Genomic DNA, 12,705 nt, shown 5'->3' with positions numbered 1-12,705 from the left:
TGGTGTTTGGGATTTTGGATGAGCCTTTATTAGTCTCGCAGTGGAGAAATTGACATTTCACAGCTGCAAAGTGATGAAAGTAAGAGGAAAGGAAAGGAAGAAGTAGAAAAACAACATTCGGTGATACCTTGGCTTACGAACTTAATTGGTTCCCAGACAGAGTGTGTAAGGCAAAAAGTGTGTATCTCAAAAAATAATTTCCCATAGGAAACCATTAAAATGAGAATAATCGGTTCCCAGGTTCCCATAAAACATAATTTTATAATTTTCTAAGCCTTAAAACTACACAAAATAGACCTTATTTTATGTATAATAAATGTGCTATGGTATTATAATCAAAGAAATAAACTGTACTGTATAATAAAGTTGTTTTATTTACCTTTGTTATGGTCGTTGATGGCTTGATGGAATGGAGTGGCCGGTTTCATCAGCATTAAACACTTGATGAGGAACGTAGCCTTCTTCTTTCGTCATTTTGAGGAACGATCCCTTGTAGGTGCTTTCTCAGCGATAATTTTACCTAGTTCCTCATCAATTGTGTTCTGTTTAGCTGGGTTGATAGCTTTTTGCATCAATTGTAAAGATGGCTTGTGCAGGTTGTTTGTGAAGCCTGATTGATGGGATATTTTAACCTTGCAGTCTACACTCTGCCTTTGAAACTCTCACTGTCGTCTGCCGGTCTCTTTAATGTTTAAACCACCCCCTCTCACTGCTGCGTTCTTGACCAATCACGTGGCTTTAACCGAAGACTGGGAGCGGGGACTAGAGGACAGAAACAGCCGGCTGCCATTTTGTTGCTCATTGAGGCAGCTCTGTGTCTGAAAAAAGTTCGTACGCCAAGGTAAAGTTCATATGCTAAGGTAAAATTTTCATAAATGTAAAATTCGTAAACCGAAAAGTTCGTAAGCCATGTGGTTCGTAAACCGAGGTATCACTGTACAGTAGCTGCTGTAAAGGCAGCTACTTTGGCGGCGCCATCTTGACGTCAAAACGACAAAAATATGACAACACAAAGACGCAGTCATTTAATCTTAAGCACTTTCTGCACCCTCCTTGTTGCATGAAGCATTTCTAGATGAGCAGAGGATCAAAGCGTCTTTTTCACCAGTAGATCAGGGACGTCATGGTAAAATGTGAACATCTGCTACAAGCTAAAAGTTGAAAGCAAACACGAAGATGTAGCATCCATTGACAAAAAGAGACTGTCTCACATCTCCTGTCAAACGTACTGTAAATCCGCTTCAATTCCAAGCCGCGACAGTTCCGCATACGCATCGGAGCTTTTAACCCCCTCTCTCCCCCCCCTTACAAACCCAAATCCTAAGATCAGCATGCAAAAGCTTCGTCTATGCGACCCCTGAACTTTTTGTTTATTATCTGCCATGAATTTGGTGGGAACTCCTCGAGAAGCCGTAACCTTACGTGGTCGTGCGGGTTTCACCTGGTGGTCCCCCACCAACCCCCCTCCCGAGGTGGAATGTGGCCTTCAGACCGTTTGGCTCCTGACCCCGTCGGACGCGATACGAGACCGATGCTGTGAACGTGACGGTTGATTGACACACGACGCGGAAGTCCACTGGCGTATTTATCTGGTGTTGATTAGCTTTGGTGGCTACGTGTCTGGCTCCTCCAGCTGAGAGTTTGAGAGCTCCGTTGCGATTTCAATTTGGGGGCTTCGTCAACGGAAGCATGGTGTTCTGATGAATATTGCGTTCGAATTAAGCAAATGAAGGGATCTATTTTCATTAAAGCTTACTTGGACTCTTTGATTCCGAAATTTGAGTTAAAAGTCGGAATTTAGAGTTAAAAATCGGAATTCAGAGTTAAAAGTCGGAATTCACAGTTAAAAGTTGGAATTCAGAGTTAAAAATCAGAATTCAGATTTAAAAATCAGAATTCAGAGTTAAAAGTCGGAATTCTGAGTTAAAAGTCGGAATTCGCCGCTAGAAAACAGAATTCAGAGTTAAGTCGAAATTCTGAGTTAAAAGTCGGACTTCTGAGTTAAAAGTCGGAATTCTGAGTTGAAAGTCGGAATTCTGAGTTAAAAGTCGGAATTGGGACGAGCGGACGCTGGCGCGCTTTGGCTGCCGCTGCTTTCCCGCGTAATGTTTTTTACCTGTTTTTTACCTTCTTTTAGCCTTTTAAACCTCTTTTTAGCTTTTTTTATGGTTCACGAACCTCTGGAATTACCAGACAGTCACCAAACGAACGTTGGCTATCGATCCATCTCATGATTCCGGTCGCTTATCCGGATCACTGACGAAGCCGCGTTATCATCTCCACCCACCTGTTCCCGCTGTCGAGGGCTACCTGGCCGCTGCCTCCCTCTGGGTGTTGCTGGTGAATATCATGGCGCTTCTCCATCGACCTGTTGGGCGGCTACAGTACTCGGCGGCGGAGCTGCTGAAGTTCCGCTCCCGATGGACGAGCGTGCCACCGGCGATTCTCCGGTTTCCGGAAATCGCTCGTCGCCCTTCACGGAGGTATATCCACCGCGGATCACGTCGAGGCTTTCACCTCGATGGCTCCAAGGATATCACCTCCCTGTGGTCATCCGTCCGCCAGCCGCGCAGAGGGAGTAGCCGCACGATCGACCACCGTATGTTAGCCGGCCTGGCTAGGTCGGCTAATGCGCCTCGTCGTGGGGACGCCACCAGCGTCAACTTCGGCCTCCTCAACGTCCGCTCGCTTACGGGAAAGGGGTGTCTTATCCAAGACATTCTAATTGACCGTAAGCTTGACTTTTTTTGTATAACTGAGACTTGGCAAACGGCGGGAGACTTCTCCGAGCTCAATGGCGCAACTCCACCAGGCTTTGTTTACATTGCTAAGCCCCGCCTCTCAGGCCGCGGAGGTGGACTTGCAATACTTTACCGCAAGAACTGGAGAATCCTTCAAGTTTCTATCCAGGAAACCCAATCTTTTGAATGTCTTGCGTGTAAAATTTCTGGACCCTCACCCACCATCATAGCCACTGTATACCGTGCACCAAAACCACATTGTGACTTTCTAAAAGAATTCTCTGAGGTCCTCACACACCTCTCCACCCTGTCACCGAATGTAATTATTCTCGGAGACTTCAACATCCACATGGACAATTCCACTCTTCCCCTCACTAAAGACTTCACCTCCTCACTCGACAGCCTTGGTCTGCACCAATTCTCGGATTTTCCCACCCACATAAAAGGCCACACCCTGGACCTCATCTGCATGTCTGGCCTTACCCCTAAGAATTGCACAGCTGATGAAATCCCTATAACAGACCATTTCCTGGTTTCATTCAATGTTTCCATCACTCTCTCTCTCCCCAAATCACCCCGTGTCATCACATATCGCAACATCAAGGACATCAACGTTGCCACCCTTGCTGAGATGATTGCCACCCTGACTCTGGACCACAACTCTTCTCCTGATGAACTTGTCTCCCGGTACAACGCGGACCTCACGAACACCCTCAACGCCCTTGCTCCTGTAAAGTCCCGGTCTGTTCAATTTACCCGACCTGCACCCTGGTTCACCCCCCATCTCCGCTCCATCAAGACAAAGACTCGCCAACTTGAAAGACTTTACAGAAAGTCCGGGCTCACTATCCACAAGGACATGTATGCAACTCACCTTACCCTTTATAAGGACTCTATCTCACGCGCAAAATCGCTTTATTACTCTGGACTCATTGATTCAAATTCTGGTAACTCACGGGCCCTCTTTTCCCTCTATCACAAAATCACACAATCTCCTATCTCTCTCCCCTCACACTTTTATTCCTCTGAGACATGCAACACTCTGCTGATGTTTTTTAGCGAAAAGATCAACAAAATCCATCAGCACCTCGGGTCCTCTGTCCACCCCCCTTCTCCCAGCCTTTCTACTCCTTCCAAACTTTTTTCCGCTTTTGCACTCCCCCATCCCTCTATAATCTCAGACATTATCACTAAATCCAAGAACTCCTCCTGTCAACTCGACCCCCTCCCCACTATCCTTATCAAGTCCTGCCTACCCTCTCTTCTCCCATTTATTTCTACTATTATTCACTCCTCATTATCAACTGGAATTGTTCCTATCCCACTCAAAACCGCAGCTGTCACTCCAATCTTGAAAAAACCTGGCTCAGACCCAAACGATTTCAATAACCTACGTCCAATTTCCCACCTTCCATTCATCGCCAAAATTCTTGAAAAGACAGTTGTTTCCCAGCTTCACTCACACCTCACTCACAATAACCTCTACGAACAATTCCAGTCTGGTTTCCGCCCCCGCCACAGTACTGAATCGGCTCTCATAAAAATCACGAATGATCTTTTTATGGCAGCCGATGCCGGTTCACTCTCCATCCTCATTCTTCTCGACCTGACCTCAGCTTTTGACACCATTTCCCACCCTATCCTTCTCGACAGACTTTCCACCCTAGGCATCACCCACATCCCACTCCGCTGGTTTCACTCCTATCTCTCTGATCGCGCACAATTCATCCAAATCAACTCGTTCACCTCACGGTCCTCTCCGGTGTCCTCTGGTGTGCCTCAAGGGTCTGTCCTGGGGCCACTTCTCTTTATTATCTACCTACTTCCTCTTGGCAATATTTTCCGTAAGTTTGGCATTCACTTTCACTGCTTCGCGGATGACACCCAACTCTACCTCTCCAGCAAACCCGACGCTTCTCTTCCACCTTCATCCCTCTCATGTTGCCTCTCAGAAATTAAATCCTGGCTTTCCCATAACTTTCTCAAGCTCAACAGTGAAAAAACTGAACTTCTTCTTGTCGGTACCAAATCCACCCTCCACAAAACTAACAGTTTCTCCCTCACCATTGACAGTTCTACCGTGTACCCCTCCCCTCAGGTCAAGAGTCTGGGTGTCATCCTCGATAGCTCACTTTCCTTTCACTCCCATATTAATAACATTACTCGGTCTGCTTATTTCCACCTCCGTAATATTAACCGTCTCCGTCCCTCGCTCACCCCTCACTCCGCTGCTATCCTTATCCACAGTCTTGTCACCTCCCGCATCGATTATTGCAACGCACTTCTCTTCGGTGTCAATCAGAAATTTCTCCATAAACTCCAACTCGTCCAAAATTCTTCAGCCCGGATCATCGCCAAAACCCCCTCCTTTCACCACATCACCCCTGTACTCCAGCAACTCCACTGGCTACCGGTTAAACATCGTATCGAATTCAAAATACTTCTGTTTACTTTCAAAGCCATCCATAACCTTGCTCCTCCCTATCTTTCTGACCTGCTTCAAATCTCTGTTCCCTCTCGGTCCCTCAGATCCTCATCCTCCCTTCACCTCTATGTGCCCTCTGCCCGTCTCACCACGATGGGATGCAGAGCTTTCAGCCGCTCTGCTCCCAAACTCTGGAATTCACTCCCACCCAACATCCGTAATATTGACTCCCTCCCTATTTTCAAGGCTCATCTCAAAACCCATTTGTTTAAAATTGCTTTCAATGTCTAATTCTCTCTGCTATTTTATTATTTATCATTTTACTTATGGTTTTATTGTTATGTGCTGTGTTCTATTGTTTTTATTGTAAAGTGTCCTTGGGTGTCTTGAAAGGCGCTTGAAATAAAATGTATTATTATTATTATTATTATAATTCTGAGTTAAAAGTCAGAATTCTGAGTTAAAAGTCGAAATTCTGAGTTAAAAGTCGGAATTCTGAGTTAAAAGTCGAAATTCCGAGTTAAATGTCGGAATTCCGAGTTAAAAGTCGGAATTCTGAGTTAATAGTCAGAATTCTGAGTTAAATGTCGGAATTCCGAGTTAAAAGTCGGAATTCTGAGTTAAAAGTCAGAATTCTGAGTTAAAAGTCGAAATTCTGAGTTAAAAGTCGGAATTCTGAGTTAAATGTCGGAATTTTGAGTTAAAAGTTGGAATTCTGAGTTAAAAGTCGGAATTCTGAGTTAAAAGTCGGAATTCTGAGTTAAAAGTCGAAATTCCGAGTTAAATGTCGGAATTCCGAGTTAAAAGTCGGAATTCTGAGTTAATAGTCAGAATTCTGAGTTAAATGTCGGAATTCCGAGTTAAAAGTCGGAATTCTGAGTTAAAAGTCAGAATTCTGAGTTAAAAGTCGAAATTCTGAGTTAAAAGTCGGAATTCTGAGTTAAATGTCGGAATTTTGAGTTAAAAGTTGGAATTCTGAGTTAAAAGTCGGAATTCTGAGTTAAAAGTCGGAATTCTGAGTTAAATGTCGGAATTCCGAGTTAAAAGTCGGAATTCTGAGTTAAAAGTCGAAATTCTGAGTTAAAAGTCGGAATTCTGAGTTAAATGTCGGAATTTTGAGTTAAAAGTTGGAATTCTGAGTTAAAAGTCGGAATTCTGAGTTAAAAGTCGGAATTCTGAGTTAAATGTCGGAATTCCGAGTTAAAAGTCGGAATTCTGAGTTAAAAGTCAGAATTCTGAGTTAAAAGTCGAAATTCTGAGTTAAAAGTCGGAATTCTGAGTTAAATGTCGGAATTTTGAGTTAAAAGTCGGACTTCTGAGTTAAAAGTCGGAATTCTGAGTTAAAAGTCGGAATTCTGAGTTAAATGTCAGAATTCCGAGTTAAAAGTCGGAATTCTGAGTTAAAAGTCAGAATTCTGAGTTAAAAGTCGAAATTCTGAGTAAAAAAGTCGGAATTCTGAGTTAAATGTCGGAATTCTGAGTTAAAAGTTGGAATTCTGAGTTAAAAGTCGGAATTCTGAGTTAAATGTCGGAATTCTGAGTTAAAAGTCGGAATTCTGAGTTAAAAGTCAGAATTCTGAGTTAAAAGTCGAAATTCTGAGTTAAAAGTCGGAATTCGGAGTTAAATGTCGGAATTCCGAGTAAAAAGTCGGAATTATAATAATAATAATACATTTAATTTCTAAGCGCCTTTCAAAACTCTCAAGTCTGAGTTAAAAGTCGGAATTCAGAGTTAAATGCGTGTGCGTTACTTCTGGGTTGAGTGAACGCTGGTGCGTCTATTTTGGTTATTTATGCATTTATTCTGTTATTTATTTATTCCTATATATTTATTTGTTTATTCAGTTATTCATTTATTCATTTATTTATTTATTCATTTATTTATTTATTTATTCATATAGTTTTGTATGTATGTATGTATGTGCGTGCGTGCGTGCGTATGTATGTATGTATGTATTGTTTACAATTTACCCCACTGAACTTTGTTTTCCGATTACACTTTATACACCACAGGTGTCCAAGTCGTGGTCCGGGGGCCAAATTTGGCCCGCCGCATCATTTTTTTGGGCCCATGTTCCATGATGCATGCTAAAGTCTGAACCTAAATTAAATGTCAACCACAATAACAGTCATTATTCTTGACTTCAGATTTGAAAACTAGTAATTTATGATTTTTTTTTGTTGCATTCGGTCTGTAATATATGGAGGAGATGAAACATTCTGTGTGAATAGTTTCTTCTCCACTTTTTTATTTATCTGGCTATTTAGCTAGCTATCGAGCTGGCTATCTAGCCCGCTAGCTTGTTGGCTATCTAGCTGGCTACCTTTCTGGCTACCTCGCTAGCTATCTATTTGCTGATTATTAGCTATCAATCTGACTGGCAGGCTATATAACTATTTATCCATTAGCTATCTGACTGGCTAGCTGTTAGCTAGCTAACTAGCTTTCTATCTACAGTATTCCTGGTTGAGTGAATGCTACTATTCTAATGGCTTCCCCAAATTTATAACGACCCTCCAGAAGAAACCGTAACTACAATGCGGCCCGGCGCAAAAAAAAATGACTTTGACACTCTTGTTTTATACTTTCAAACCAGATAATATGGCTAAAATCATTGAAGGTGATAGTTGCCCTGTTTTCGCAATCACTGTATGACATCACAACAACAACAATGGTAGTAGTAGTAGTAGTAGTAGTAGTAGTAGTAGTAGTAGTAGTAGTAGAGCACATGGCAGGACATCAGCAACATGTCAACTCTCTGCAGGCACACTGCACTAATCTGATTAGTCAGGTCAGAGGGTGTGTGTGTGTGTGTGTGTGTGTGTGTGTGTGTGTGTGTGTGTGTGTGTGTGTGTGTGTGTGTGTGTGTGTGTGTGTGTGTGTGTGTGTGTGTGTGTGTGCTCACAAGTGAGGACAGTGGCCAGGCTCAGACGTCTGCGTCTCTGTCTTGTGTCTCCCCTCTATCGTGACATGTCTGTTTTGTCTGTCTAATTCTCCAGAATGGTCTGAAAAAAAACAACAACAAAAAACAGCTATTTTTGCTCAGGCATTTTGAAGGACTCCTAAGTAGCAGAGAAACAGCGATGGTGGTTTTGTTGGTGTCTGTCGACGGGATGTCATTCAAAGCCTTGAGGAGGGGGTGTTTGGGGGCTTCCTAAGATATTTCATTTTGGTGTTATGAAACAATGGGGCAGATGGGAGTGGGCCCTGTCAACTCTGCCTAGCAACAAGCTTGTGTCACATGGACAAAGATAATTTGTTTCACTCGTGCAAAAAAAAAAAACGTGTCCACTCCAGTGCCAGGGTTTTTGTCATTGTCACTTGAATTCCAGAATATTGAGTTTTAGGACTACATAAAGATTCAGTACAGCGTTAGAAAACTTAGACTATATTATTTCATCAGGAAAAAAAATGAGTTAATTCCTAAATTATATATGTCCTGAGTTATATGAGCTTGAAATGAGGGTGGCTTTACAAAATACAATGCAATACATACATATTAATAATAATCCATTTCATTTATAAGCACCTTTCAAAACTCTCAAGGTCACCTTACAGTCACAAAATCGTTTTTTTCTGTGGGTGAGCAGCGGCAGCCAAATCCAGCATTCACTCAACCCGGAAGTAACTCAAATAGATAGAAAGTTAGCTCGCTAATATATTACGAATATAATACTAATAATGCTAATATTCTTCTAATTTGATGAATTTCTTTAAATAAAAAAAATTACAACATTCAAATACATTTTAAAAATAGAATTTTCTTCCATACTAATTTGTATCGTTAATTATTCATTATGTGACATAAAAGTATTACTATATGCCGTTGTGTATTCACACTCAAACCGGAAGTAACTCAAATAGATAGAAAGCTAGATAGCTAGCTAACAGATATCTAATCGATAGCCAGCTATACATATTGGTTTGTTATTGCTGAAGCTGGGACAAAGCGCTAACATTGAAAGAAGGGAAATGCTGACCTCTAGTGGAAAAGAAAATACATGGCCAGAGGCAATTGCCAGCGCTTTATCGGCACCCAAGCATGAAAAAAAAACAGAATAAATTCAGGAATGGCGCTCTGTGTCATATTTTCAATTTGCGAATACATTCATGAATGAGTTATAAAAACAAAAATATTTGGACAAGTACACAAGAGTACTACTTTCTACTACATATGACTAAAAAAACTACTATGACAGGTACTTAGCATCTTAGTGTGTCTTACGTCGGGCTGTAAAATTTGTGTCTGACATCCCATTGCGACACGGAAAAAGAAAGCAAAAGTCTGGAAAGTTATCTCTGTTGTCTTCCAGTGGAATCGTGCTGCAAACAGCGCAGGCGGGCATCGCACGCTGCGTTTTTCCAACCACAACGCCGACACACCCTAGACCCAGTCTGGCGCTCTGCTCTGAATCCTCCAGACGCGAACCAAAAGCGAACCAGACTGCCGTTGTCCGAAATAACATCGAGAAAATGACAGCCCGCCTCGGAAAGCATCTGCGTCGGTTCCAACTTAAGTCGGACCGTCATTTAAAGGACAACCGACACCATTTTTTTTGTTTCTTAACTGACATCAGAAAAACGTGTGTGTCGCTTTCTCGGTCAGGGGCGTCTCTTCGGTGACGTCACGTACGGACTCGTCACCAACTCAAAAACAAGACTTCCTGAATATTCAGCGCTCGTCTTGAAATGTAAAATATAGCTATGTGCGGTGGAATCTTTGTAAAATACGCTCAGTAGAAGTCATTTTACAAATTATAGACACAACTTGTCCGCAGGCGTCGGTTGTCTTTTAACTGAGCCAGAACATGCCGAGAGCTGCTTTGAATATGATTGGTGGATGTCTGCTGAGCATTGTGGCTTGTTAGCAGATTGGAACAAAACGTAGTTTATCAAAATGGCCGTTCTGTGGGCTTTCGAGAGGCAAGATGGCGTCAAATAACTTGATGGGTTCAACACTATAAGGGGGATAGAAGAGTGAGGAGTGGGTGTTACATTATTTTACCGATACTACTTTGGAAGTAGGGCAATTCACAAGTCAACTTCTGTATTTTCAAGCCGCTGTAACGGTAGTAGTCAGAAGGCAGGGAAATATGTGCCTGGTCATACAGTTCAGTGCACAATATAGAATAACAACAATAGCTAGCTAGCTATTTGCTATCTATTAGCTATCTAGCTGTCCAGCTAGGTATCTAGCCGGCTGGCTGGCTGGCTATGTAGCTAGCTAGCTATTAGCTATAACGCTATCTATCTAGCTAGCTATTAGCTATCACGCTATATCGCTAGCTAGCTATTTGCTATCTATTAGCTCTCTATTAGTTAGCTTCTTAGCTTTCTATTTATTTGAGTTACTTCCGGGTTGAGTGTGAATACACAACGGCATATAGTAACACTTTTATGTCACATAATCAATAATAAACAATACAAATTAGTATGGAAGAAAATTCTATTTTAAAAATGTATTTGAATGTTGTATTTTTTTTATTTCTCAAATTCATCAAATTAGTAGAATATTTTTTATTTTTAACACGGTAATTTAAGAACGAACTTTTTTTATTTTATGGGGTAATTTCATATTTATAATATGGTCTTTCAAGTGTTTTGTCTTCGAAATATAAATTAAAATACTGTAGTCAAGCTAGCAATTCTCTTTCCTGTCTACTCACATTTGTTTCATAACTGACGCCCTCTCAAAATAAAGCAGAGTAGCTAAAATACACCGAGGTTTTACAATGTGCTCCGTAGTAGCTTTTATTTTGGTAACCGATCGGAAACATTGCAATTAACGCCATCTAACTTGATTATCAGTATTTCCATTGGTCGGTCTTCTGGTCTCTCGGCGCTCAGAACAAATTGCGTCGGCTCGGACGGAGCAGCTTTCGGCGCGTCTCTTTAGGCCAACCCCAGCCGTCATGGATCCTCTTCGGGCTTGCATCCAGCGGTCCGCCGGATAAAACAACTTTATAGGACCGCTGTGTCATGGGACTATTGTTCGCCCGGTGCGTTCGGCCCGGCGGATCCGTTTCTTGATGGAAAGCATGTCACCGCAACAGCAGGGTGCCGCCGTGGGCCGGAGAATCTCCGACTCCGTGGCCGGGAACAACGCGCCTCTCCCGGATAATAAAAAGGTAGACAGACGGTCCTCCTCGTGGTTCTCTCTCACGTCTCTGCCACATCGTGGCTTCCTATGTGCGCATTTTACGCACACGCCAAACCAATTAAAGACATCGAGATGCTTTTTGTCAACATTTAAATAACATAATGTGATATTTTTTGTGATCAAATGTCGTACATCAAAATGTTTAATTTCTGATCAACTGCGTGTATTTCACAATGTAGTTTTAAAGCATATTTGTACAAAAAACGTTTTCAACTGGGGAACTACTACTTTCCTGGCCAAACGTGTTGTAGTTGTGAAGTACAGTGTTTTATCAACAAACGTGCGCCACATAGCATTAAAATATTTATTCTAATCATGATAGTCATCATACTCATGCATAGTCATGAGGCTGCATTAGCCACACGGGAATCACACACACACACACAAAACAAGAGATTAATAAATTAATCGGTTTATTAACCAATCATGCTTAAAAAAAATTGGCCACAATGATTAAATCCTCGTGGATAAATATGACATTGACACACGTACGCACACAAAAAAGTGCAAAGATGGCAGAGATGTCTCAATAAGTTTCGCTAAACAGCGCCACGAGTGGCAGTTGTCGGAACTGCAGTTACATTGATTGGCTGAATAAAAAAAGTCAAATTTTAGTAATGTATTCATTTATGTATTTATTTATGTATGTATGTATGTATTTATTTATTTATTTATTTTTGTTTGTGTAATAATATTACTGTATTGCCACTGTTTAGCTACATATATAAAATCTTAAACATGTTATTTTAAGTATCATTTGTTTCATGAGAAAAAAAAATCTAAAACAATGACAAAGCAAAACTACTCACCCTTTGAATGCTCCATTTTGTTTTCAAATACAATAATATACAATACATATTGATTTATATAGCGCTTTAACAATAGCTGTAAGAAAGCACTTAACACGGACAACATATAAACTAGTCACAAAGACAATACAAAGCACCAGGCAGTAAAAATGCGATGTAATGTAAAAGATGATTGATGGCTCACAGCCCCTCCCCCTCCCCCCAAAAATACAATAAAATACATTTTGTTATACACGAAAGGAGGTCACTGGCATAAAAGAAATCTCAAGTCCTCTTGAGTCTCAAAATATTGATTTTGAGTGAGCAAATATATTATTTGAAAGAACCATGATAACATTGAAGCACCAGCTCAGGCATTTTTACTGGTTTTGTGTGATCAAAAATAAACCAGCTTTAAAGGACAACCGACACCATTTTTTTTGTTTCCTAACTGACATCAGAAAAACGTTTTATAGCATCTAAAATACCCAAAACACGCAGGTTGATAATTTTAGTCAAATGCGAAACACCAGTAAAAATGAGTTAAAGTGCCAGTTCATTCCATCAAGCCATCAACGACCATCACAAAG

General features: G+C 41.3%; 2 protein-coding genes across 3 annotated transcripts in view; one reads left to right on the top strand and one right to left on the bottom strand.

The window, feature by feature from the left end:
• LOC148894353 (rho GTPase-activating protein 20-like) overlaps positions 1-12,705 on the top strand; it is a 55,139-nt gene that overhangs the window by 5,534 nt on the left and 36,900 nt on the right. The window contains exon 1 of one of the 2 annotated variants that reach the window (XM_089002423.1): positions 11,005-11,295. The exons of the other annotated variant lie outside the window; for it this stretch is intronic. Within the exon in view, the coding sequence (XP_088858549.1) occupies positions 11,197-11,295 (99 nt within the window). The 5' untranslated portion in view covers positions 11,005-11,196. Of the gene's footprint in view, positions 1-11,004; positions 11,296-12,705 lie in introns of those variants that run through there. 2 annotated transcript variants of the gene reach the window in all.
• Positions 1-12,705, bottom strand: part of rnf17 (ring finger protein 17) — a 118,143-nt gene that overhangs the window by 73,116 nt on the left and 32,322 nt on the right. The gene's annotated exons all lie outside the window — the stretch shown is intronic.

The sequence above is a fragment of the Hippocampus bargibanti genome, linkage group LG08, assembly GCF_051943395.1.
Source record: "Hippocampus bargibanti isolate YZ-2025 linkage group LG08, ASM5194339v1, whole genome shotgun sequence".
Classification (NCBI taxonomy): domain Eukaryota; kingdom Metazoa; phylum Chordata; class Actinopteri; order Syngnathiformes; family Syngnathidae; genus Hippocampus; species Hippocampus bargibanti.
Note: the sequence above shows the minus strand (reverse complement) of the source record. Positions and strands in the feature narration are given on the sequence as shown.